The sequence below is a fragment of the Nipponia nippon genome, unplaced genomic scaffold (assembly GCF_047370975.1).
Source record: "Nipponia nippon isolate SJK-2023a ecotype South Korea unplaced genomic scaffold, ASM4737097v1 scaffold_8, whole genome shotgun sequence".
NCBI classification, from domain to species: domain Eukaryota; kingdom Metazoa; phylum Chordata; class Aves; order Pelecaniformes; family Threskiornithidae; genus Nipponia; species Nipponia nippon.
Window position 1 is genome coordinate 48,657,576 of NW_028262402.1, and position 27,428 is coordinate 48,685,003.

The following is a 27,428-nucleotide window of genomic DNA, read 5'->3' on the forward strand; positions in this document are numbered from 1 at the left end:
CCCTGACTCCCTTCCTCTGCACTGATGGATGTGTAATACCTGTAACTGAGAGGCATCCAGTACTTAAATGTTTGCTTCCATCATTGTTAGAGAATTTTGAAGCATCCAAACACTGACTTTTTTTTTTATTCTCTTAATAGTTACTTTAAATGTGGATGCATAACTGCAAATAAATGTTGAGTGTGGTGTACTTATAATAAGTTTGTTGTGGGATATTGTGCTGCATGCCACTAGTATGTGCAAGAATATTACTGTTTTCTGCTTTAGCTTGCTATGTAATGAGCTATGAAAACACTTCTATCAAAACAAGACCACCTTAAGTAAAAGTAATTCCATAGAAAATAACCAGTACATGCCAAAAAGTAGAGCTTTGACAGAGATTACTATTCCTTGTACAGACTGTAGCTGTGAGAACTTACAGATAAAATTTAAAAGTGTATTTTCATTTGAAAGTAGCACTTTAAATGCAGTTTTATAAGTTAGATCTGCCAAAAGTTTTAGACATTGCATATTGAAATTGAGTAACATCAGGCCAAAACAGTACATTACTAGTGAGCTGCAGCTTTCATGGAATGAGTACGTTTCAAACTGCTAGCATATCCCACACCAAACTTTTATTGGAGAAAGCATCATCTGCTTTATTGCATGTTTCATGAAACTGTTGGCAAATGCCTGTTAATTAGAGTGTTGCATAGTATGTCCCTTGAACATAGGTTTCCTTTCTCTGCTTCATATAAATCTGCTGGATTTTAGTATTATTCATGTATTTTGCTTCAAGTAATCCTGATACATTATTCCCCACCCTCTCCTTTTTCTAAAGATTAATCTTCCGTGAGTTGAGCAAACACCATTAAAACACATTTGCATGATGATATTTTCTTCAATCTATTCCTCAGAACAAAGGACCAAACTACCTAATCATCTGATGAAGCAATTTTGCTTTTCATGCGTCCATATGCCTTGGTATCAGAAGTCAGGTTCTTATATGACTTCTATGAGGAAGCCTTTTGTGAACAGGAGAAATACTGGGATTAAAGAATTAATCTGCAGTCACTTTAAATTCTCTACAAGATTATGAAGAAAACAAATATTTGGTGCTCTTTGAGAAGTGTTACATCTATTTAGCATTTTTAGATAGACCACAATATTTTCCATGTAAAAGTATTTATAAATGTATTTTTACTGATAGAGTATGTATATTAAAATCTTGAATTCTAGATATTGAAAAAAATAAAATGTTTAGAATACTTAAAACTAAAACTGAAACTGGCTAATTCCTTTTTATCAAGACTATCCATAATAGTACATTTGAATAAAAACTTCAAAATGTGTGGTAGGTAAATTTACTGTAAGAGATTACCCTGAAGAGGGCAAAATGACTGCTTACATCAGAAAGCCTTTGGATTTTAAATTGTGTTTTTGGTGTTCTCTCATTTACTTCTTCAATTTTTCTTTTACCCTGGAGAGTATACCATATATGTTGCTGCCTCTTATTTAGGGGGTGGTAATAAACAGCACTGGTGAAATCTTATGTTTATTATCATACACAGATTCTGTTGGTTTCTGTTTCTGAGTTATTTGTTGTTTTTTCTTTATTTTTTCTCCTCCCCCCTCATTTGCTCATGTCTTGGTTGGCGTTTGGTGGTGTATAACCGTGATTGCGTTACCTTAGCAATAACAATTGGTCGTCTTGGTTACGTTTGTCCTCAAGAGGTGGCCCCCATGCTACAGCAGTTTATAAGACCCTGGTGTGTATTATTCAATCTTTTTTTTTAATTCATTTTTCTTCACTCTCTTTCTTTCTTCTCTCTATCTCACTTTTAGATATATTTTCAGTTGGTTACAAAATCTCAATCCTTAATCATTGCCAACCATGTGACTAATCTTGTCCTATCAGGTTTGTGAGTTTTTAGTAGCACCGTCATGTATTCTTTATGTTGTGGCTAACGACTAATTTATGCATGGGATAAGATTGTCACATGCTTGCTGTGTTAAAGCTTGACTATGAAAGAGCATTTTAAAATCCACCAGAATGATAATACAATGCATGCAAATACTGTAAAATTTAAACCGTGCATTACTTTACTTAAAATTCAGTCTGAGGCTTGAATTGCTGTAAGGAGTATATGTTTATAGATCTGTTATGTATAAAATAGCTTGCTTGCTGCTGTAAAAGTTAAATAACTGTTCTGTAAGTGGTATCTGACATAATTCATACTGTGATAGTATTATATGTTCCGCTTCTAATAATGATAGTTTCTATAAATATTTCAGATACATGTTTCTTTTGTATTTAATGGAATACAGGTCACACTTCATAACTGTATATAGTACAATAGGAAAGCAAGATTATGGAGGTGATGCCTAATGGGAATATGCTAGTAAAGACTGTGGACAACTTTTTCTAAGTCTTCAAAATAGCGTTTCAGATCATTATCATCATCAGTGTGACTTATTCCATCAAATACTGTCATCTAGTTCTGACTTGATTGAAGAAAAAGTAATAGAGTTATCTAAGTTTTGGTCTCCAACTTGCTAGGTGCACCTCTCTGCGAAACATAAGAGACAATGAGGAAAAGGATTCAGCGTTCCGTGGGATATGTACCATGATCTCGGTCAACCCCAGTGGAGTAGTTCAAGTAAGATACATGAATAGATCTTAACTTCTTTTCTTTACTCGTGTGAAATTTAGTGAAAGCTGTATATGGAGTATGATGTGATTCCCTGCAGTACATGATGTAGCTTTATTTTGAGGTCAAGGAGGCCACAATGTTTATATTGCAAATGATACGTATCATGATGCTTCAGTAATTATCACCTAGCAAAGGAAAAGAGAAGAGTATTGTTAAATTCAGGTTTTTTCTTTTACTTAGAAAGAATATGTAAATAATGAATTTTGCTTAAAATAACTGTATTTTGATACTTCTGTCAGGTTGTGTTCAGGACCTGTATAAAAATGTAAGCCAAAAGTTGACATACTTAAACCTATTTTCCAGATGTAACCTAGGCTTTTAAAACAAGAAACAGAACAAAAACAGTAACCACCTCTTTATTTTTACAACTTGGGTAGGGAAGATTGTTTCAACTTTGGATATATTGCTTAAATAGTCAATGCGACAAGGAACATGTATCTCTAAAATAAATGGTACATCTGAAGAAGAGAATATGACTTGCTCTTTAGACTCCACACCTCCAAAGTAAAGCTGTACCAATGTAATGTTTTCTAAGAGGAAAATGAAGGTGATTTTCCCTCTCTTCTGCCTGGAATTCTCCTTCCTGAAACACAAGAACTGAGCCTCTACCTTGTTTTGAAATTTTCAGTTCATTTCACTTATGCCTTATTCTGTACTTAGCATTTCCCTCTTCTGCTGTCCATTTGTTCTTTCGCATAGCTTAAGGGGAGGACATAATTAAAGACTGTTTCCATTATCCCATCTCTCCTTCTCTCTAGTTGTTATCCTCAGTTCCTACCCAAACACATGTGCGTTATCAACATAATGATTAAAGACTGGTGTTTTAATGGTGTGGTAGGAGGTAATGCATGACAGCAGATGAACTAAGTATAGGGATTTTGGGGTGGCTTTAGTTTTGAACCTCTATGATAAACATTCTGTGTGTCCCACAAAAAAAAGTTCTGGCCCTGCTTGAAGAAATACAACAGCTTTTTTCCCCAACTGGAAATGTGTGAAAGAGTGAGTGTTGTGACTGCGGTCTTGAGTTTTTTGCTTGTTATTAAGGTGATTGGTTGTTGAACTTGGTATGTGTCCTGAAAGAATTCAAGTTAGGCAAGTGTGGTGTGGCAGGGGAGAGTTGTTTTTTTTATAACTGTGGTTTTATTAATCAAAAACCTAATTAAACAAAAGCTATTGCCACACTCAGCTATTTCTGTTTGTGAGCACTTAGGCATACAATAACTTACTGTTATTGTCTGAATTAACTGGAACATAAATACATAAAAACAAAAGCAGTTCTGAATAGGATCAAAGACCCTGCATAGCTGATATCATCAAGCGTTGTTTTCAGACCTATAAATTGAGGTTTCTAACCTATGTGATTGTTTAATCTTGTAGGACTTTATTTTTTTTTGTGATGCTGTTGCGTCGTGGATTAGCCCAAAAGATGATCTCCGGGACATGTTCTGTAAGGTAATGTTTCTAATATAACAGTATATCCTAACAGTGCTTGTTTTGGATCCCCTGGTTTTTTTCTTGCTTTCTGTTTCCACTGTTAGCACTTACTGCAGTCATGGAGGCTTCTTTGCAAGGTTATAAATTTTCAGACAAAACAACATTAAAATCCTGGCTTTTTTTTTTTTTTTTAACCTATATTTTCTTATATTTAACCTTATTTCCTTATATGCATTTGGCTTATTCCAAACGTTTGTTAACAGTATTGAAAAGTTCACTTGAGATCTTATTTGAAGGGATAATCATCCTCAAAGAGCCTCTTATCATATCCAGCCTACTATGTTTTGCCTGCATTTGGAAGAACAGGGTTTTTTATACCAGATTTAAGATTTTTTTCCTAGAAAATGAGATTTGTATGGTTCAAGACTTTTTTGCCACGGAGATGCCTACTTTATTCTGGACAAATATCTAGAAAATTGCAAATCAAAAATATTCCATGCTATCCTGATCTGTTTCTCTTACTCCTGCTGAAAATAACTTTTCAGGATTGCTTACTCCTCCTCAGAATCCTTCTTGGATTCTTGTTAGTTTCAAGAAACTAACATACAATTATACCCAAGAATACAACCCTAGACAAAGTGTCAATACAATTTAAGTGAAAGGACCATTTGCCTTGTGTAAAAGAAGCAAAAAAAAACCCACCCGGAATGTTATATATTGTGTTTTGGCACTAGTGTTTTGGATTTAAAAAAAAAAAAAAAAAAAAAGAAACCTATTTCACTTCCATGAACAGGTGCTGTTACTGTTCAGTAGTGTAGCTCCCCTCATAAGTTGTAAAGTGAAATCTCTGTTTTTAGGAAAAATGTGTGTCAAAAGTTCATGATAATGCTCTTAAAGCAAAAATGGTGCATATTCCTAAGTATTCACTAGGGTCATAGGTCAATATTGGCACTTTTTCTTCAAGTAATGCCATGTGTGAGCCACCGGAATAGAAACTAGAACTTTTGTATCCCATCTTTAAGAGCAAAGACAGAAATCTCACTGTCCTAGTTAGCCTCTCAGACAACTAGTCTCCTTTGAAGGAACATTAGGTCCAGGAAATGCACAGCTGTGAGTATTCTAGCATCAGCAGAAGAGAACAGCGAATACTTACAAGCTTAAAAGAAAGTGCAGGATGATTGTCCAAAGCAGTCTCAGTGTGTGTTTCTGCACTGGTCCTTCAGCACTGAATACTTGCTTCAGTGAGTTAGGCTCCTGTTTTTCAGACTCTTTCCAAGTTATCCATGTGGGATCTAATGCATTCCAACTAGACACAACGGTCTAGTGGTCACTTGGCGTAAGGACATCCTTGCTTTTTAAAGTGTATTCTTTTGTGCTTTTTCCCATGCAAGAAAGGAGACAAAGCTTTCTTCAAGTGATGGCATGCACATTTTTCAGATTACTTCCTCATGAATACATGACTGCTGTAGTCCAGTTAAATGTTTTTCCAACAATAATTATGCCTTTCAGGAACAATGGAAAAAAACTGGATTGTCCAGTATTTCTTTTTTTGTTTTGTTTTCTAGCACTAGCGCTGAGAGACAAAATACCATTTCCAAGAGCATGGGTAGATGAGCTGCCAGTGTTGAAATCTGACATATACCCTAAGAATTTTATCACTTTTTATAAAAGCAAGGTATCTAAAGACTGTAGATGAAGCTCACTTGCTAAAACTCTACTGGAATATGATTTTAAAAGTGTTCCTTTTGTCATACCTAAACATTCTTAGATTTTCAGTAGTTTCTTGGCAGCTGGCTAATCTGACTCTTTGGGTTAGGAAAGAGAGGTGAGCCTGCTTGTAGATGGTCTCTTCCAGGAAGAAAAGCAGTAAGTTAACTGGTGACACTGCAATGTCATTATTGCTACATCCTGTTTAAGAACAGCTCTGCTTGAGAATATTGTGTTGAGGTTAAACTCAGCACCATGAGCTTTAACATTGCCTTTTCTGTGAGGATGTGTTCATGATAGACTATTCCACAATTCAATATCCTTGAATTTAAAAAAGAAAAACAAAACTTTAGACTCCTTTGGCATTATTTTCTATGATGAGGAGCCATTTCATCTGCTTTTGTTCTTTCTAATGTTTGCCTTTTAACCTGCTGTTTTCAGACCTGATATAGTAAGACCTTTTAGATAGCATCATTTAATTTTCATAGTTTTCAGTTAATTTATTACATTGGAAGGGCCAGACTGAAACCTGTAGATTTTTTTTTTTTTTCCCCTCTTTCGCTGGCTTTTGACTGCCACTGACTCTGGATCCCTGTTCTTTCAAAACACAAAAGATTTTCACAGCTTCCTTTTTAGTGACAGTTGTCTTACAGGTTCCATGGAAAAAAGAGAGCTCTCACAGGATGCTTTTGTATTTGTGCTAGAAATTGACAGGCAATTTCTGTCAAATGTTGGCTGCAGTTCTGGCTCAGCTTTCTTCCCACAACATATTACGCATTTAAAAAAGAAATGTGAATGCAATAATCATATATAAACTGTGTCAATTGATAAAATGTTTAGCATGCTGAAATGGCCTAACTTGAGGTTGTAAGTCACCGTACTCATTAAAAATACATATAGATATGTATACACACACTAATTTGTGTGGGTAGCTATATTCTATATGTCACCCTTAAAAGAAAAAACATTTCAGTTAAGAAAGACATTACTAGACTTCCTTTGTTTCTTAGTAGCATTTTGATATTAAATTGGAGAATTCAAATGGACAGATGTACAATCCAGCATTTTGTGGCTTACTGCATATGTTGCTAGTAAATAATGATCATTTATCTACCATTTAGTGATTATTTGAGCTTCCCCCCTCTCATTTGTAGATTCTTCATGGATTTAAAAATCAAGTTGGGGATGAGAATTGGAGGCGTTTCTCTGACCAGTTTCCTCTTCCCTTAAAAGAGCGCCTTGCAGCTTACTATGGAGTTTAACCTCATGCACTGTAGCTGCAGTCCCATAATTAGAGGTAAGCACACAAATCTTCCTTGCTGAACAGAGCTGTATAACAGACTTCCTCCCTGTTTGCATTATATGAAACATAATTAATTCATCAGACTAGAATTTTTCAGATATGCTGGATGAGATATCCTTCCTTCCTATAAGAAGGAATAAAAAGGGATGATATTGTACCTAAATGATGGTAGCTGTAGCAAAAGCAGTTGTCTGACTCTGTTATTTTATTTTTACAGAAAAAGAAAGAAAAAGTGAGTGTATGATAGGCACGGTACTGTGTCAAGATAAGGTTGGAAGTGTAGGTGTAACAAAGTTCCAGTTCAGGCTTAATAAGCAAAGTGATGAATGTGATCCTCAAGCCATCATGCTAAAGGCACAGACTCCCTTATGTCTTACAAATTAGTAGCTGGCAGATGTTGTCTAAGCAGGAATATTCCTCTAGGATAGGAAAGCAAGTTTGCTAACACACTTTAGCCATGAGAAGTCCAATATATTCCTAACCACATACTAGCTAGATGATCTTTGCATTGAATAAAGGATGTTGTGCTAATCTGTGACTCTACTGTAACTGTAGAGTTTGATGTTTTGGAAAGGCTGATGTGTTTATTGTTGCCATACTCCATTTTGTGCACCAATTCAGAATTGTTGTAGTTCTGTGTGGAGAATGATTCAACTTCAGCAAAGAAGAGTGATAGTGCATTCTAGAACAGTTATTATACCACCTTGCTTTCTATGCTGTCTGTGCACACTGCATAAAACAGATTTCCCATGTGTAAAGTAGTGTGATACTGTGAAGAGATTATCATACTACCCAAAAAAGAGGGTGAATTAAGTTTATTCATTCAGTCTTTATATAAATTTGATACTTGCTGTAAAACTCTTGTACTGAAATTATGGGAGCGAATCATTCAATTTTGTTTTGTTCTTGAATGGACAACTATTCAGAAGTCAGCCTAAGATTTTTTTTCAAATTCAGTGACATAAGAAATCCCATTTGAATTACATGTTTGATCTGAACAATGGATTAAAAACAAACCAATTTCAAACATTTACATATTTACCAATGAGGGCATTTTAGTTGTGACATAAGGGTGTTTTCTCCTAATGAAGAGGAATCCAAAGGATAAAATTCACCGTTATTCTTAGGAGGAGACACTATGGATAACTTGTTTAATCCACCTAAAAGTGTAGTTGTTAGATCAGCAGCAGATATGTTTAGTGCTCTTCCTCAACGTCATAACTACCTCATAATTTTGTGCTAAAAATGGAAAAGCTTGTTAGAATATGTAGGACTGCTTTTATCTTAAATCTAAGCATAGCCACAATAGTGGAACTATAAGTGTAGCTTTAAAGCATACATTGTTGTTTCATGAATAATAATTTACCTGATATAAATGGGCTCTTTTCTTAAACAGACTTAAAAGGGAAAATCTAGGCATAAATTAGTTTTTAAGTTAAAGGCTGGCACCTACTTTTAAAAAAGGTGAAAAAGCTCTTTGTTTATGCACAGATCTGTCAGTTAAGGTTCAAGGTAAGATTTCACTATACCTTTATCTTTTCCTTTCACAGGTCCTTCAGTCTGGGAGACTATGAGGGAGCCTCTGCACCCAGGGAAAATGTTACCCTTTACTGGGGGGAAGGGTAAACCAGTAGGGAATACAGTACAATCCCAACCCTACTGGGAGGGGCGGGAGGGAGGTGTTGCCGTCACTGTATTAAGTCGATGTTGGGAAATGTTTTAACATCTGGAGCCTTTGTGGGTGGAAATCTGTCTCCTATTACAACTCTGCACTGGATGTGAAGAAGAAAAAAAAAAAAAGAATCTAGTTACAAAACAGCACATTCTGGAATATTGTGGGGAATTGTACCAAAATAAGAACCATATAATTGAACCATAGGGATACGTAAAGAGGAAAACTATTTTGCGCACAATAAAGGAAACCTAAGAATGGGGGTCACAAACAGTAAAAGGCTTTCTTTTTTCTTTTATGTTTTTTTAAGTAAGGGTTTTCTACATTATTTCATCCTGCTTGATGGGATTCCTAGGTATTTGCATGTTAATGAAGAACTACACAAATGAAGTTAGTACAGTTAAAATGCAGCTTGTGTCTATTAGAAGCAGGCACTTGCAGTGTACAATATAGGAACCCCATCATAAACTAATAAAGGTTAACTTGGACAAAATGAAGCAACCTGCAAGCTGCCAAATGAGTCACTCCTTTCATTTTTGGGGTAAGGGGAGGGACATTTCAAAGGAGAGATTGACATCTTAATTTTTACATTAAAAAAAGAATTAAAGTAGTGGATATGATTTGATTATTGTACTTCATTAGATTTAATTTCTAGAGTAAGGCATTATTCTTAACGTGCAGTTTAAGGTTCAGGCATGCATTCTGGCTCATAGTGATCAGAAGTAATTTAAATTAGTGGGAAAGTAGCATGCTTGCATCACATAGAGTGAAATTGGTATACATTTACCTATGTTGCGCCAGTTTTGTGTTGCAGTTTACCAATTCAATATAGCCCTGCATTTGAAATTCCTTTTTTAAGATTCTGTGGATTTTATTTTTATTAAGAATATAGATATAAAGTACTGTAGTTAACAATTAGGCCTTGAAATACCTTTTTAGGATCTGTTAAGAATAAGATTGATATTGTATTGTGTGTAACCTGCACAATGTGGAAAGCTGATATAGCTGTGCAAAATATTTGCCTCTGTGCTGTCAGTGTGATGTGCTTTCTGCATGGTTATATACTAGTGATTTTATCAGAATCTCTAAACATGAGTTACATGGTAAGACCCGTTAAAGGCTGCATAAATGTTAGTTGGCACATAAAGACAATTGTAGAAGTTGATGACATGATTGCTATATTTGTGTTTATTCCCACTCAACATATTACCTTCTATGCTTTCTTTTTGTTCAAAGCATGATCTTAAAAGAGATGTTTAAGTTAATGGATGTAATGCAGGGTATCTACACTGTATCGGCGCATGTTGGTGGCCCTTTGTGATGTAGTTAAATGCACAAGGGTGCAAGTTTAAAGCTATGGAGTGAAAGTTGGTTTGGATCCTCTTCATTTCATTTGTTTAGCTTTTCTGTTGTGTTTTTTTTTCTCTACTTACATGTATTCCTGTGAATAAATCCTTGTTAAGTTAACCCTTTACTTTTCCTTCCATGTGTATTTTCTTATGTACTGTGAATGTGAAATCCTAACTGGTACACTTGATCTTGTGTCCATCTGAAAGTGGCAAGTCTTTAATAATTTAGATTGCCTAAAGAGTATCCCATGATGATAAAGGAAAATGGAGAGACTTTTAACTCTGCTGGTCAGAGGTGAAGCCACACCTTTCCATTTTTCAAGTGCTGCATAATTAATCTGCAAAACAAAATTAAGCCATAACAGCCTTTTTATAGATTTAGTTTCTCACCTTTGCATTGCAGAATGGATACTGGATAACAGTTTTGGGGTTTTTTTGTTTGTTTGGTTTTTTTTTTTAAGAACTTGCTCTTCTTTGCATGGTTCTGTTCTTTGACTGTTGAATGATTTAGCCATTGCACTGATGTTTGAGCTGTGTGAGTGTGAACTTATAAATGCTGTTTAAAGAGTTTTGATTTTTTTTTTTTTTAAATGCATGATAGCATGCATGTTTTACATCCCCCTTCCCCCTGCCCCTTTTTTTTGGCTTTGCAAATTTTAATGGATTATGCCTGAAGAATAGTTTGGACATGTACTGTACGAAGTACATTCAGTAATGCTAGTACATAGTATTCAATTTGGTCAAAATTGCATGTGATAACTTGCTTTCAAATTACATTCCTTTGGTAGCAAATACAAAATTCCTTCTTAACTAATAAATCTGAAGTAAATTAGTAATAGTCACTAAAAACACTTTAAAACTAAATTCTGGAAGAAAAAAAAACCAAACCTTTAAAATTTAGCAAGGTGGGATGTTATTTTAGACCCAAACTTGCTTTAATTTTGAGTGTGTTTGAACATTAGGAAAGAGTTTCAGAGAAATGACATTAAAAAAATTGTAGAATAGAAAACCTCCCCAAATAATACTGTAGTATAACATCTAGAATCTGAGTTTAACTAAACTTCTTAAATTTCAGAAAGCCCCTTTAACCAAATAAAACCACTCCACCTCACCTCAGATTAACTTAGGATGCCACTTCTGTACATACGTATTTTAATAGGTATTTCTACAGATGGGAACTGATCTGGTATAACAGCAAGAAAAATAATTAAAATAAGGCAGAAATAAAAAGTACTGACAAAATAGTCTTTTGTATCAGTAAGTTCTCTCATGGTATATTTTAAAGCAAATGAACCATATTCGTAATGCATAATATAGCGCAGAGATTTGCAGAAGCCATTTAGGGTATAATGTGAGGTAAGAAAAGTTCTGAATCAGCATTAACAGTTATAATTCAATTATTGCATCATGGGATATATAAAAAGCATCTTAATTCTTGTGGTGTAGTCGTGACAGTTCTTGAATGTTGACTGAATGTTTATACTGGTAGAATTGTGAGTTTGTCTTTGTTACATTCCAGTGTTTCTGCCTCTTGGCATGCTAAAAGCACGGCTTACTTCATCTGCTCCTTACACACTGAATAAAGTGCTGTTAGTGTGCTAAACTACAGAAATAGCCGCTGCTACGTAATGGTGTAGATTTTCTACTTGAATATTTTTGTTGTAGGAACCTCAGGAGGTCAGTGTTTACTGTTTTTATATATGCCTTTTTCCTGTTTTGAGTTTCCCTTTTTGAAGGATTCTGAGAGTGAACAAAAGCTGCTGATCAACCTAAGTTGGTAACAGAAAGTGTATTTAAAATCCTTATAAATGCATCTTTTTGGCAGTTCTAAATTGCTGTTAAATTAGTCTTAAGTGAAGGTCAATACTAAATTTTTTTCATTACACATTCAGGAAACAGCTCTTTTCGTTTAGGGAAAAAGATTAGAATAGTTCATTATTTTAACCAGTGCAAGCAAAAATAATCAATTTTGTAAATTTTTTCCAAAGCTTGATTATTTTCTAAATCAGTGAATATGTATATATTTAAATTGTAATAAGCTAATTCTTGTGCTTTAGTTTATTGCTCCTTAAAGCTTGTACTCAAAAGATCACTTTTAGAAGAATGGGTTTAAAATTTATAATCATCATAATTTTTAAAAGTTATGAAGTAGCATAAATTTTGTAACTAACAATATTGATACACACTGTGATTTATTTTTTTGTTAGGACTTTTATGTTAGCATCAATCTTAATTACTTAAACTGCATATATTGTATAATAGTAAAATGTATATTTTAAAACTTCAAGTGGCTTTCCTCAAGCGAAACTCATTGCTACTTAGAAATATTCAAATACTAGCTTTATCTCAGGTGAATACTCTTGTACCCTTTTTGTTCAGAACACATGCTAATAAAAATGTGTCTTAATTATAGCAGGTTATGTATTTCATTTAGGCAGCTCCTCTGCCTTAAACTTACTCTAAATTAACCTTCTACTGTGGGACAATAATGACTTTTGCTTCACCTATTTTATTCATATTGAATGTATTAACAGATAAGGTGCAAAAACATTCTTCCCTTGAGGAGAATGCATCCATATTCAAACAACTGAAATATTTCTTGAAGAATGCTTTAAATGCAACATCATATTGGAAATAGTTTGTTTCAGATTTTGTCAAGGAAAGAAGTTGTAACTTAACACTAATTACTTCAATACTATCTCTTTCATGAGGATGGTAGACGCATAGAGCTTCTATATAGGGTCTAAAGAGTAGCTTTTTATCTTAGATAAAGGTTAAGCTCTACAGTGAAATGACTGCTGTAAATGGCAAAACATCCTGCAGTTATCTCAGATAGATGCTGATGTAGTTTGCATACATATTCGTTATGTATTACATAAGTATTTCCAGTAACCTCATCTTGAATAGATAAAGCTTGATCAGTAGCTGTGTATTTCACTCACCTATGCATTCTCCAGAATGACTTGCATCCATCAGTCTTCTAGGTATTCTTCTCCAATAGAAACTGGTTTTTGTCTGCCACTGATGCTTGCTCTTTGCACTTAATGGTTGGAGCAGGCCAGTTTTAGAATATTATTTTGAATGGGGAAACTGAGGCGAGTTCTCTTGTTGCTTGCCTTGTAGAGTATATTCTGCTAGAATAATAAGGATACGTACTCACTTGAATGTACTTATATGAGGGAAGTTTAAAATGGCTCTATAAGATGAATCCTTGTGTGGTGTTACAGTATACTTTAAGTAAGCCAAATCCACATCTCGAAGAAATCAGCGCTTATATTATAGCATCATTTTTCTATAAGCTGGTTCTATTGTGCTACTTTCGACTTAGGTATCTATTTCCTTACTTTGGGTGAGCAACAAAATTGAGAAGGCCTGGGTGGCTTTTGCAAGGACAGCAATTAGGAAAAAAGATTGGTATAAGCAGGTTCATTTGGCTGTTGAATCTCCAGTGTAATATTATCTTTTTTCATGGGAAGAGATAGGTAGTTATGTTGTACATTGTCTGACTTACTAATACTAGACACTTGTAAAATTTTAAATTGGATGCAGTATACAAAATAGTTTAAAGTGAAAGATGAGTGGATCTTTCTGCTGACAACTTAGGTTGTATGAGTTTTGCTTGAAAGCTTTAAATCTGATGTTTCTGTATCTGCCACAATGTTGGAATGTTTCCTTCAAACATATCCTCCTGCAACCTCTCAAACTGTACTAAATTGAGTGATATTTCTTGAAGTCTGCCTATGTGCTAACAGAACTTCACTTTAAATAGAATATGGTTTTAATTTTTGATAAGCTGCTGAATTTTAAAGAGTTTTTGGGGCCACCAAATATTTTGGATCATGCAGAGAATATATATTGTACTGTAGTAATTTTGTATTTACATTTGTATGATGTGACATAATAGATGTGAATGTTAATCACTGCTTGACTATGTTAATAAAGTTGTTTAAATATAGATGTTGCATTCCAATTTTTAATGAAAGATGAAAATTTCATGTTGAATTTATGTTTTGCCTGACTCAGTAGTGCACTCTTCTGGTTCACACATGTAAGTTCTGGAGTCTCTTGAATAAGGATTTTCATTTTATCTGAAAGAAGATGATCTTTGGATAAGTTAAGGTCAGTTCAGTTTAGATGCTTCATGCTGCTTGACGGCAGATCAGTGTAGAAATAGGAGGTTTATATGAAGTGAAATTAATGCCTGTTGGGTGATACTGGTAACTGCTTTGCTACTGAGAACTGGTACGTTGACTGTATTTTTGTTTGAAATAGCTGATGCTCGCTAAGTCTGACCAAATGGGAAAGGGGAAAAAAAAAAAAAATATTCTCATTGCTTGTGCTGTCAATAATGTGAATTATAAAGGAGTAAACTAAAAATAAATGAAAATTATTCAAGACCTTGAACCAAAACTTGCAGTGGTCTTAGTCTAATTTTATCTAGCTTTTATGAGACCATGATAATACAAACTATTTAAAGATCTGTCCTTCCATTTATGTAAGTTCTTGATACAGGAGTCTCTAAAATGAAAGTATGAAACTAACAGTAGTAGCTCTCTGGACAAAATCCACCCATGTTGATTTGAACATCTTATGTTCACTTCTAATATTTAACAGTTGGTCAGCAGCATGTAGACAATTTAGACATGTCTAGTACAGATAGCTTCTATAATGTAATGATTAAATTAAAATGCATTGTCATGATATAACTACTTACTATAATAAAATTTATAGTAGAAATTAATTGCTGCATACTCAGCTGAAAGTCTGCTTAATGAAGGACATCTCTTTCTGGAAGCAGAAATCTGAGGCGGCCATGGAATAGCTGTTCAGAGCAGTGTAGGTGTGTAGAGACCATGTTGATTAGCAGAGAGATCAGCTCCTGTTGGCTAAGCGCACCAGTGGCTGCATGGGAGGGGATGGGGGAGGTTTTCTTTTTGTTTTCTTTCAAATAGCCCTCCCCACTCCCCTTATATTGTGGGGTACCTATGATGGAACATCCTGCTGTCAGTCAGATGTTTTGTTCAAGTGTCCTATTATCACCTTAGGGCCTGATCTTAAGCTGTGGCCTCTAATTTTGAGTCTGAGTTTAATTACTACCTGTATATACAAACAAGAGATGAGTAGAGTAAGTACTGGCATCTTGAATAAGTGAAATGAATATTATGACCAAGTTTGTGGTCAGGTTGCAACAGTGCAAAGGATTGTACTTTCAAAGTAGGTCATGCTATTTCTTTCAAAAAAAGAAAAAAAAAAAGACATCTAATTTAAAGAGCTACTTGAATGACAAAGCATTTCAGTAGGAATATTGTGTCTGTAAAATAATTTATGTATGTTAAGTGCTCACAGAGTACGTGTTGGTAGCTTTTGTTATCCCAGAATGACTCGCAATGAAATGTACTGCTTATATAAAGTATTAATATGGAAAGTGCATTTCTTTCAGAGCCATCTACCCTTGTTTTGCATAAAATGAGCAGTATATACCATCAAAACCTCCCAAAAACCACCAAATGTTAATCTGAATAATGGCAGACTTAAAATGAGGTTGCTTCCAATAATCAGTCTACTTTTTAAGGAAAACAGATCCAATTATGCTGCACATTTATTAATGCATATATGTATAAGTGATGGCATATACAGTATTACTTTTGAATCATACAGTTTTTCATGGGTGTTTTTGTGACACTAATTCTTATTTGCTAGACTTTCATTTGACTCATGAAAGTTAAAATTGAGGTATTTATTTTGTAGCTTCAGGTATAAATCATTTTTGTCAAACCTTAATTTATATTTAAAATATGGAAATAATACATGTTGAACTGTTATGCTGACAGTTTTACCCATTTTTCCTTTCTTTATTGCCCCTTGGAAAAATCAATAGTCATAAATTTCCTCTATTAAATATACAGGGGAACTTAGTCTTCCCTTGTGTTTACAGCATACAGGTTAATCTGGATGCATAACTACTGCAGTATAACATACCAATATTTTTAAATTTTCCATTATTTCTCTCAGCACCCCCAGTGCTTAATAAAAATGCCAGATAGAATTTTGTTTCTCTGATAAGGTACTGCACACAATGAGGAGTGATGTTAATTTGCCAGTCCTTTTACCTTGAAATGATTGTCAAGGAATGCCTTTATGTGTAGGACATATTTAATTTGCCATTTTCTCCAGCTCTCTTTCAGCTTTACATTCATGGTGACTTGTTGAGGGGATTCTGTGGCTTGCAGATAGAGAGACTGAACGGTTCCATGGTTTGAAAACTCAAACATAGTGAATGAGACTACAGAAAAAATTAAAAGAGGGATTTGCTTTAAAACTAACAACAACCAAAAAAAAAAAAAAGCAAACTGTTTTACAACTAAATTCTGAGGTGGTATTTTTCTTCCCAGAACCACACCTTGACACAAGGCATCTTTCAGTGTCTAACTTTATGCCTAAAGGAAATTTTGAGTCATCTTACATGGTGGGGTTTTCTTCTCCTTAACACATTCATAATCATTGTCTTGCATATACATTTTTCATTCTGAAATGTACGTGCTCAAATAAACATTTTGGAACTACGTTCAAAATAACCCCAGGCATGTAAATATGTGCACCTCTTCTTTCTAGCTTTGGAAATAGTTTGGCAGAATGGATGAATCACAATGCAAAGTAAGAAAGTATTCATTTGCTTTAATACTTTACATACCTTAGCATAAGGGAGTAAGATAGTTGCATGACTTTCTCCAGTACTCTGCCAGAGGAAGACGTAGCTAATTTTAGTTTTGCTTATCCCCATCCTCCTTATTGAAGGCTTTACACACCAAAAGTGTTGTCTTTGGGCCAAAACCAGATGGAAGCATCTGTGTAACTGTTTCTCATTCCATATAATGGCAGTGTTTAACAGGGGGTTGTTGGGCAAATAGTTGCCCAATATAAAGACTCAGAGTTTAGTTTGTCTAATGAAGAACCACAGGCATCTTTGCTACTTTTATTTCTTTTTAAAAAACCCAGATTTCAAATTTTGCAGACGTAACAGGATGTTACTCGATGTGTGTGGAGACAGGAGGCTCTCTAAATCATTACTAATACAAGTCTGCACATCTTCATAAGCACTTAGGCTTTAAGAGTTTTGTTAAGGTGATAAGGACACTATGAAGTTCACGTCTTTCTTCCAGCTGCTCAAGCTGGTGGCTGCCATTAGTAAGCACTAGTATGTATATCTGTGGATGTTGTGAAGAATCAAGGGTAAGAATTATTTTCACATAGCATGACTTCTGCCCAAATACAAACCATTCACTTCCCATCCTGTTCATACTGCCATTCTGATTTTTAACGTGCAATCCTAATTAAGTACCTGTATAACCAAATCATTTTATCCTTCACGATATTTCAAATAGCTGCTTCTTACCTAGACAGCTAAAAAATCTGTCCAGACTAATACCTTTCTTTTTCATTATTTCATTTACTATCTTTCATAAATTCATTCCCAAGCCTTTGCCCTTCCTCTTCGTTAGTACAGTAATAATTATAAGCTGTATTTGGTTTAATTAAAAACACAAGCACCATTTATTCTACTATACTGTACTAAGAATACTTTCCTGAGATACCATGTAAATCTTACTAGCTTAGCTTCAGACCCTTCTACCAGCAGTTACCTTGTCTGTTTCTGTCGCATATTACAACCAGAGTGGAGAAGATCTTTGTGATCTGGACACCACATCTTGCTTGTGTGGTAGGTACTACAGAGCACTTTGGTACTAAGTGAAGTTACACAATCAGAGCTTGCTCTTCTAAATGCTTCAGTTTTGTTTCATTGAATTCACATGCTTTAAATACTTCAGTCTCCTTTAATTTAGGTTATTTTTACTAGTTGACTGCCAATAAGAAGCTGCTTCGAGTTCACTGATTGACATATTTGCAGGTAAGTGCCTAAAACATGTATGCAATGTCAAATATTTTGATACATCAATAGTATAAATTCAGCTAACCATTGAATGTATTCTTGGCAGTATTACAGCGTAGTAATTTAGCATTTTATTTCCTCATCTTACATAGAATATAGATGAAAAAGCTTGGTATCGTGTTTCTGTAGTAATGCACCACCTGAATATATTAGAAATCTCCCAGAATTTTTCATGCAGGGCTGAAGTGTCACTAGAAAAAGTAAAAATGGAATCTACAACCATTAAACCATTCCAGTTTGTCATTACTAATGTTCACTAATGCTTTCTAATCCTTCCATTTGATTGAAGGTTGATTTGATGAAACATGCTTTTGGCAGCAACAGAGCAGAAGAGTAATAAAGGTGGAGTATTGGCACCAAGTGACTCACTGTGAAACAATGCTGTTGGGTTCATAATTTAAGTAATTGAAGTAATGAATGGGATGTGATCGAGCTTGGTAACTAGATCAATAGAAGTGTGCATTTAAGTATACAGTGAGTCAGATGATGCAGCCTAATGGAATAAATCATTCCAGGAATGTTGAAAACAGTGTCATTAAAACTTGCTGTAAATCTTCAACAGAACACAGAAATCGTTACTAGCTTTGAAAGAATTTCCATGAGGTATTGCACCAAGTTGAAACAAATTCAGTTGATCTCTTACTGTAATAAATGTGGCTATCTATAACTCTGTGCACAAGTATTTTTGTTTATCTTAAACTCAGAAAAGATGTCAGAAACATCCATCCTACCCAACAGTGTAATGTAGGCCATAATCTCAACAGTGATCTCTCATGAGACCACAGTCTGAGTTTGCGCATATATTTCAGAAAAGGGCCTAGCCTGTCTTAAGATTGTGTTGGAGAATTCCCCATACCGTTTGAATAAATTATTTCAAGTTAGCTGTGTTTGCTGCTAACTTTATAATATCTTTCTCCTAGCCAGCTTTTTTTTCTAAGCTTTTCTAGCTTTAACTTCTGTCTGTGGGATTTCATTACACTTTTTGTACAAAAAGGCTGCAATAAATGTCTAGTCATGAAGGTAATGTGTAGGTCATAAGCAAGTGAATTATTAAACTTCTGGGTAATGTCTGCAGGTATCCAGGTACAATTGCTTGGTTAGAACATAGCCCTGGTGTTTTTTAAATCCTACAAGGTAACCTGACAGTACTTACCAAAGTTAAATGACTCTGGAAAGGGACTCACCTAATAATTCACTTTGTCTTCCTTCTCCCCGTCTTTTGTTCTCCACCACAGTGGTAAGCAGCTCTGGTTTGTTTTTTGGTTTGTTTTTTTTTTTTAATACCTCCTTCTGGTGCTCATAATCTTTTGGAACATACCTTAATTGGCAGTATAAATTCCTGTTTACCTATCAAGATTCTTTTAATGAGGACAGAAAAGAAAGAAAATGCTTTTTTCAAGGCATATCCTCAATCTGGTATATGAAATATATATCTGGTATATAAAATGGCTCCACGTCCATCTGCTTCTTCAGGTTTTCTTTAAAAATATAGTGCAATGTTTGATTATGTACTTTACCTGAATCAGCTTCTTGTTTCTAATTTATGAAGAGCTTTAAATATCAACTGCTCTTTGGCAGTTCATTATGACATTATGTAATAATCTGAATTATTTTTGGCAATTATTTGGATTCTTTATTCTTTTTTTTTAATCTTAAAATATTAGCACATTCAGTTGTAGGTTCATGTAGCAAGGGTTTTACTAATAACTGAATGCAGTTATTGTACCTGGAGTTCAAAATCCACTTTCAAATGGCTTAGACATAACACAAATAAACTTAGTTACTCTAGGTAAAAATACAATATACAATCTTTTATTTTTCAATCATATTAATGTCTGTAGTCTAGATGCACTGTATCTTTAGTATCATATCTTCATAAATGTTTGCCAAGGACATAAAATTGGGAGGAGCCGTTGACACTCTCGAGGGCAGAGAGGCCCTGCAGAGGGATCTGGGCAAATGAGAGAGCTGGGCAACCACCAACCGGATGAAATTTAACAAGGGCAAGTGCCAGATTTTGCACCTGGGACAGGGCAACCCTGGGTGTACATACAGACTGGGGAACCAGAGGCTGGAGAGCAGCCCCGCGGAGAGGGATCTGGGGGTTCTGGTCGACGGCAAGTTGAACGTGAGCCAACAGTGCGCCCTGGCAGCCGGGAGGGCCAGCCGTGTCCTGGGGTGCATCAAGCACTGTATTGCCAGCCGCTCGAGGGAGGTGATTGTCCTGCTCTACTCTGCACTGGCGCGGCCTCATCTTGAGCGCTGTGTGCGGTTTTGGGCGCCACAGTACAAAAAGGATACGAAGCTACTAGAGAGTGTCCAGAGGAGAGCCATGAAGATAGTGAAGGGTTTAGAGGGGAAGCCGCATGAGGAGCGGCTGAAGTCACTTGGTCTGTTCAGCCTGGAGGAGACTGAGGGGAGACCTCATCATGGTCTACAGCTTCCTCACAAGGGGAAGAGGAGGGGCAGGCGCTGATCTCTTCTCCCTGGTGACCAGTGATAGAACCGGAGGGAACAGCAGGAAGATATGCCAGGGGAGGTTTAGCTTGGACATTAGGAAAAGGTTCTTCACCCAAAGGGTAGTCGAGCACTGGAACAGGCTCCCCAGTGAGGCAGTCACAGTGCCAAGCCTGACAATATTCAAGAAGCATTTGGACAATGCCCTCAGATATACGGTGTGAATTTTGGGGTTGTCTTATGGAGGGACAGGAGTTGGACTCGATGATCCTTGTGGGTCCCTTCCAAGTCAGGACATTCTAGGATTCTATATTTGACAAGTTCTTTCAAGTAACAACTTAGTGTATATAATGCCACATCTCAGATGATCTACACACTTTAAAAAAACTTATTGTTAAAAATAAGTTAATATTAACACTTATAAAACCAGAAGCTGGAAATATGTGAGGATGGGTAAATTGAGATGCGGAGAGGAAACTGCGGAATTGGGGATGCTTTTCTGAGAGGGGAACTCTGGGCTAAATACTTCCTTTCACATGTATGTAACCTGCAGTAATGCCAAATGGCATAATTTTTCAAAAATTAGGATTATATTTATGAAATATAACTGTTAACTTGCACAGCCAAGAAGTCTCTGTAGGTCTTCATACCCTTCATGTGAGGCTTGTTGTTGTGGTTCTTCAACCTTACACTCATGTATATGGCAAAAATGGGAGAGGAATTGTTTTTTTTAACTTTCTACTCAAAAATTAGTAATCCAGAAAACTACTTGAATCTTCCATGAAAGCTGCTGAAAATATGCAATGGGAATGTTTGTTTTGTTATACAGGACTCACTGTGTAGTTATGGCTATCAAAATAATGTTCCTTTCTGTCCACATCCATTACACCAGGAGAACAAAAGAACAATTGTACTGGGACAAGCAAAGAGTCTACCTAGCCCAGTATCCTGTCCTTGGCAACCAACACCTAGGAAGAGGATAAGATTAAAGTACTATATATGATACTATTGCAAAGTATCCTCGCAGGCTTCACTAACTCGCAGATTAGGGACTTCCACAAGTGATTTTGTCTTTGTATTTAGTAATCCATTATGGATTTCTCTGTCTGGAGAAACCTAGAAACTTTGTCCAGTTTCCCATTCCTTCTATCTTGACTGAATTCTCTGCTTGTGCTTTCATTTCATTTTTAACTCATCTCCTCTATTCTTACTTGTGAGTTCTCTGCATTGTGTTCTTTCTCAGTCATCTCTTTTCCAGCCTGAAGAATTCTAGTTTAATGTTAGCTCCCATATCTTGGATTCTTTTTCGTTGCCTTTATCTCAGTCTTCTGGTTTTGTTTTTTTTTTTTTATTTGTGGTGTTTGGGTTTTTATTGGGGGGGTGGGGTTATTTTTTTTAGGACAAGCGGTACCAGTGCTGTGCACAGCATTCAAGGTGCAGCTGCCCACAGGTCTACGAACTGGATGAGGTTCTCTGTTCCTTTCCTAATATGTCTAACAACTTGTTTTGAATATGACTGAGCATGAATCTCTGCCTTTAAGTCCTGTATTTAGCTGGTCTCATAACCTCAAGATCTCACATGCATGTCAGCTCAGAGTCCGTCACCTTCTAGAATGATCTTAATAAACTGGCTGGATATTGACCCAGCACACAAAATCTCCTCCCCATCACACCTCCATATGCTTCTTTACACTGAATTTTAAATTCAAATGCAAGGTACTGAGTGCTGATATCTGCTGATATCTGCTAATACCTGCTGCTGGGTATTATACAAGAAGGATGACTGAAAAAGTATAGAAACACCGACCGGATATTGCCATGGCACTGGCATGGTGCATGGACTGGTTCTTCAGTCATGCTCACTACATAATATCCAGCAGCACATAAAGCTGTAATCTAGGATTTTCTTATCCAGGCCAGTCTTCAAAGAAGAAGTGTGAATAACAGGACTGTCCTTAGTACAGATTTTTCAGTATGTGTTACTTTAAAGAGAAGATAAGTGGCAAGATTGGCATGCAGCATGCAGGATGGTAAAGTTTAAGAACTGCCCTTTGTTGCTGGTAGAACTCATTTTATGATAGCATATAGAGTTCAAGAGCAAGTTCAGTCCTAAGAAACCAATTTTATTGTGCAGAATTCCAGTGTGCCTTAAGAATGTAACTATTGATCCTGATCATCATTGCTATCAAAGTGGTTTTCTATATAGCCGTACCTATGCTGCAGGATGCCTTAAAGTTCAGGTCTAAGGTTTTGTGTTTCACTGGAATTTTTGTGGAAAGCTGTTGTTGAAAAGCTGAGGATGGGTTTGATATTTGTGTGATGGTAGATTGCTGCAGCACTGCAGCAGTTGCTTCACATTTTGATGTAGCAGTAGATGAGTGATTACTATATAGCTTTGAAAATGGGGAAGCAGGAAACTTTTCTACAAAATGTAGAAGTAAGCCTGACTCTCTTTCCATCCTTCCATCATAGCATAGTATCTGTCCCTGTGAAAAGTATTTTTCTATCTTCTATGGAATAAAAACCTTCAGCTCTGATCATGCAGCTTTCATCTCACTGTTTGCCCTGGTGTACACCCTTACAGATAGCAACACACACTGCAGAAAGTACTATGTTCATATATTTCTTCAGATCATAATGCAAACTGCTTACCTATATCAAGTAAACAGATGAATAAAGTAGTTTTTCTTAAATGTAGTTCTATAGCATGTTGTTACTGTTTAGTATTACGATACGCATGCTTACTACTGTTATCAAAAGAGAGAGATCCAGATCTAAGTGTCTTGGGATGTTTAAGAAATTTTGACTATGAAAGGGGTCTGGAAGTTTTCTCTTGGCATCGACAACTTAGCAAACTTTGCATATACTGAAACTTCGGGAGAACACTGCTAGAAAGAAAAGAACTCCTAAATTTGCCATGGAGCTACAGGAAGTGATGGACTAAAACTACAGCCAGTGACTATAGTACCAATTCAGAATGATATTGTTCATCTTTCACGGAAGTATCTTTGGTAAAGGTAGTTACAATTTTGTAATGCATAAGAAATCACGCTGACTTATATTGATATGAATACTACAGATTTGGCTGTCTTGTTTGCCCTAACTAGTATTTTTTTGCCTAATAAAATTCTGTAGCTCTGTAGACTTCTGAACTACATTTTTCTTAAACATTTGGCTTTCATGGAACTCTTTAATCAGCATAAATTTGACATAAGTTGATGAATTCATCAGGTTCTTAGGGATGGCTTGAATGGTCTGCTCTGTGCCTTACCAAGTATCTTAAAGAATGAAGGCCAAAGGACATCAGAACTAAGGTGGAGGCAGGTGAGATTTTCAAACCAGATCTGATAGGGTTTCCATGAGGGGGACGGGAGGACCTTAAACACCCAGCGTAGAATATCAGCTTCTTACCTTTTGTATCTTGGATAAAGTTTTGTGCTGACATAACCATGAAGTTTGCATAGGACAATGAGCTGCAGCACCTCACATCATTGCTTAGACCTGGCCCTCTATTTTTGGTCAATAATGAAAACCTAACTGCTGTCTTGGGCAACTAAATCATCTCATTAAGGTAGAACAGGAACTCTTTGGGGTCCCAGAAAGAGCTTGGAGGTGCTGACTCCGCCATGAAGACTATATTAAGATACTCTCCTTGGAAAGCAGCACTCCAGGTACAGACTGGCCACAGATGGCACTTGAGTGGCTGTGTTCTGGTCCAGTAATCAGCATCACCCCCACTGGCTAATAATCTACATCAAGCAAATGAAGGCTCTGGAAACCAAGCTATCATTGAAGAAGATGAAGGTCTGAAATGAACAGTTTCTCCAGACTCATTGGCTTTAAATGAAGCGCATCATTTTTAGGAGCATGCCACTGGAACCGCAAAATGCGGTGAGAGGAGGACGCTGGGAAGGTAAGCTGGCCTTGTATCAGCAAAGTTCCAGCAGGACTAGTCATCGCCCGTTTTGAAGGATCTTATCCCGCTCGGCTGGAACGACGCTTGGGCGCGAAGCCGCTTCGAAGAGCACGGCTCCCTCCTCCTCCCCGCGCTGCAGCACGCGCCTGCCGCGCGCCCTCGAGGGGGTCGCCCTCGAGGCTTCCGCGCCTGCGTCCGTGTTTCTACAGCTGGGGCTTTCCTCGCCCACGAGATGCACCCGCCGTTCGCCAGGGCTCGGAGCGGCCGGACCGCGGGCCTGCTGCGGGGGAAGCGCCGTGCTCTGCCCGCCGCCGGCGGGTGCTGGCGCTACGAGCGGGCAGCAAGCCCCAAGGCCGGGGGGCAGCGCAGGCCGCCCGCCTCAGGCCCGGGGGCAGCGCGGTCGGCGGGCTCCCTCCGCGCATGCCCCCCCCTCCCCCAAGCGGCGGGCGGGGGCGGCTACGCGCCTGCGCAGAGCCCCGGCGGCCGGCGGCGGCTGGGCGCATGCGCGGGGCGGGGGGCGGCGGGGCCGTGTGGAAGGAGGCGGTTGCACCGTAACGGGAAGGGCGGCGCGCCGCGGCGGCGCCCGTTTCCTCCGTCGCGTCTCGGCGGCTGAGGCGGCCGGGGCCGGGCTCACCGGTGGCCGGGGCGGCGGCGGCGGCGGGGTGATGATGGCGTACTTCGCGGAGAGCTTCTGGGTAGGGAAGCGCCGCGGGTGGAACGGGCACGGCACGGCACGGCACGGTGCAGCCGGGGTCCGCCCCGCGGGAGCAGCTTCGGCTCTTACGCCACCCCGGGACTGGGCCGGGGCCTTGCTGCGGGGGGCGCGGCGCGGGGAAGGCGGCCGCCGTCCCCTCCGCCCGCCGCGGCTCGCCTGGGCCGGGCTGGGCCGTGGGGGGAGCGGGGTACCTGCCTGCGCCGCCGCTGCCCTCGCCCGGGCAGTCCTTGGCGGGGCGAGGGGACCACCGTCCCCTGCCCCGGGCCGGCTCTCCGCACCGCGGAGGGGAGAGACCGAGGGACGGGTGGCGGCCGTGGGGCCGCCGGGCCAGGGGATGCGCGGACCCGGGGGCGGGGGGACGGCGCCGGTGCTCGGGGGTCGCGGTCTCGCAGGCAGCGCGGTGCGCGGATGTGGGGCGGGCTGCAGCCCGGTCGCCCCTCGCTCAGCCTCCCAGACAATGCCGCTGTTCGGGGGAACGGCACCGGCGGCAGCAACGCAACAGTTGCATCACGCAAACGCAAAGCTGCGCCCCTCGGAGCTTTACGCTTTTGTAGCGATAACTCGCGCCTGTCTGCTTGTCAGAAGGTACAGCCTGCACAGCAGCCAGCTGGGGACACAACAGGCTTTCCAGTCCGTTTTATAAGCCCAATTTATCAGTCGTCTCTGCGCCAGGTATATGTGCTTTTAAGTGGGTAACTAATGGAGAAAAAAATTAAAAGATGGATTTGGGTTGTTATTGAGCCTCCCGCGAAATGAAACTTGTTTTCATTGTGACCGTAGCTGGTTTGAAACATTAAAGTAAGTCTTCTTGGAATCATCGGGCTGTTTACAACGTTGCTACTTCTTTGTTGCATGTTTCATTTTTAATGTGCGTCTCCACCGACTAATAGGGGAAACATATAAATGGTTATTTGTTGAGACTGAAACAAAAAAAAAGAGAAAATATCCTTTAGATGTCTGCTTTTTCTGTGTAAGCAACAGTTATCCTTGACACTTAGGGAAAACTAATTTCACAAATACAACATACTGTTCTTGAATATAAAGCATAGCTCCAGCCAGGTTTCATGTTTTATTTGCCGCATTGTGTTTAATATTGACTCTCCAAGTTTTGCTTTCAACAGAATATTAAAATTTAATGAAACAAGATATTAGATTTGCTCTCTTGGCATACAAATCTGCTTAATTTGAAGCCTCGGTGTGGCAGATCAGTATTAAACTAATATGTGGAAACTTTTTATCATTCGTAGAAATAACGTTTAAATTAATATAAAAAGTCACATTTTCATTCAAAAAGTTACTGTCTCCTCCTATGATTAAAGTAAAATAGAAGTTTTTTATTCAGCTATCTCAACTGAAATCAAACACTTTTCTATTTAACTATGTTCATTTAACTGTTTGTCTGATCAGTTGTATTTTATTTTGTTAGTCAGTCAATAATTTTGTTAAATCGGTGAAGGCAGTGGGCTGTTTCCATACATTCTTTTCACTGGCTGTGTCTTCACGAATGCTACCAGCGAATATGAGGTAGTAGACATCTACCCAAACTTACCATTCTCTCTTTCTACTCTACAAAGTTTCTGCCTTATAGCTCTATTGGCAAAAGTCCTAGTGTAGGTCAGCAAGGAGTGCCAGGAGAAGGAAGTTTTCTTCTGTTGGTGCAGGTTTTTCTCCTGCCTCCAAAAATGACACAAAGTAGGACAACAAGTGTATTCTTCTTGTTTGTCTTGCAATGATGACAAAGACATCACACAGGGTCTTAAACTTGCAAAACTTGATTGAGAAACTTGTAATACCCAGGACAGGGTTTTATTTTGTGTAGAAGTAAAATAAAAAGGAATGGCAACTGCTTCTTCTTTGCTGTTGTGGGTGAGTATCTTTCAAGATTAACTGTAGTGTCTAAATATGATGGATTTTTAAAGTCAGAACACATTGAGTTTCTGTATGTCCTCAGAACCAAGCATAAGTTACAGGTTTGTGCATATTTGAATCATGAGGCTTCTCCATTTCTACTAACTTTTCAGAATAGGTTATTGTTCAGAATTGTTACTGCAGTGCTTTGGAAGACTTGGGGTACAATCCATGTATGCTTTGAAATGTGGTAAGAAAGTTAAGACGGAAATTAGAAGATTGCTGTTAAAATGCACTGAATGCATATTGACTAAAAATAACAAAGAGAAATCCATAAGGAGAAAGAATGGTGGTATTGTGTAGAACTTTACAAGGATTGTCTTCTA

General features: G+C 37.8%; 2 protein-coding genes across 5 annotated transcripts in view; both read left to right on the top strand.

Moving 5' to 3' along the window:
• Positions 1 to 14,113, top strand: part of TNPO1 (transportin 1) — an 81,440-nt gene extending 67,327 nt beyond the window's left edge. For all 3 annotated transcript variants that reach the window (XM_087741346.1, XM_087741347.1, XM_087741348.1), the window contains 5 exons: positions 1,673 to 1,748; positions 2,540 to 2,639; positions 4,071 to 4,145; positions 6,989 to 7,131; positions 8,688 to 14,113. In XM_087741346.1, coding sequence (XP_087597472.1) covers positions 1,673 to 1,748; positions 2,540 to 2,639; positions 4,071 to 4,145; positions 6,989 to 7,096 — 359 coding nt within the window. In that variant the 3' untranslated portion in view covers positions 7,097 to 7,131; positions 8,688 to 14,113. The remainder of the gene's footprint in view (positions 1 to 1,672; positions 1,749 to 2,539; positions 2,640 to 4,070; positions 4,146 to 6,988; positions 7,132 to 8,687) is intronic.
• A 10,886-nt stretch (positions 14,114 to 24,999) lies between these two features.
• FCHO2 (FCH and mu domain containing endocytic adaptor 2) overlaps positions 25,000 to 27,428 on the top strand; it is a 101,673-nt gene continuing 99,244 nt past the window's right edge. The window contains exon 1 of one of the 2 annotated variants that reach the window (XM_087742740.1): positions 25,000 to 25,174. In XM_087742740.1, coding sequence (XP_087598866.1) covers positions 25,145 to 25,174 — 30 coding nt within the window. In that variant the 5' untranslated portion in view covers positions 25,000 to 25,144. The remainder of the gene's footprint in view (positions 25,175 to 27,428) is intronic. The other variant, XM_087742739.1, reaches the window with a different exon arrangement.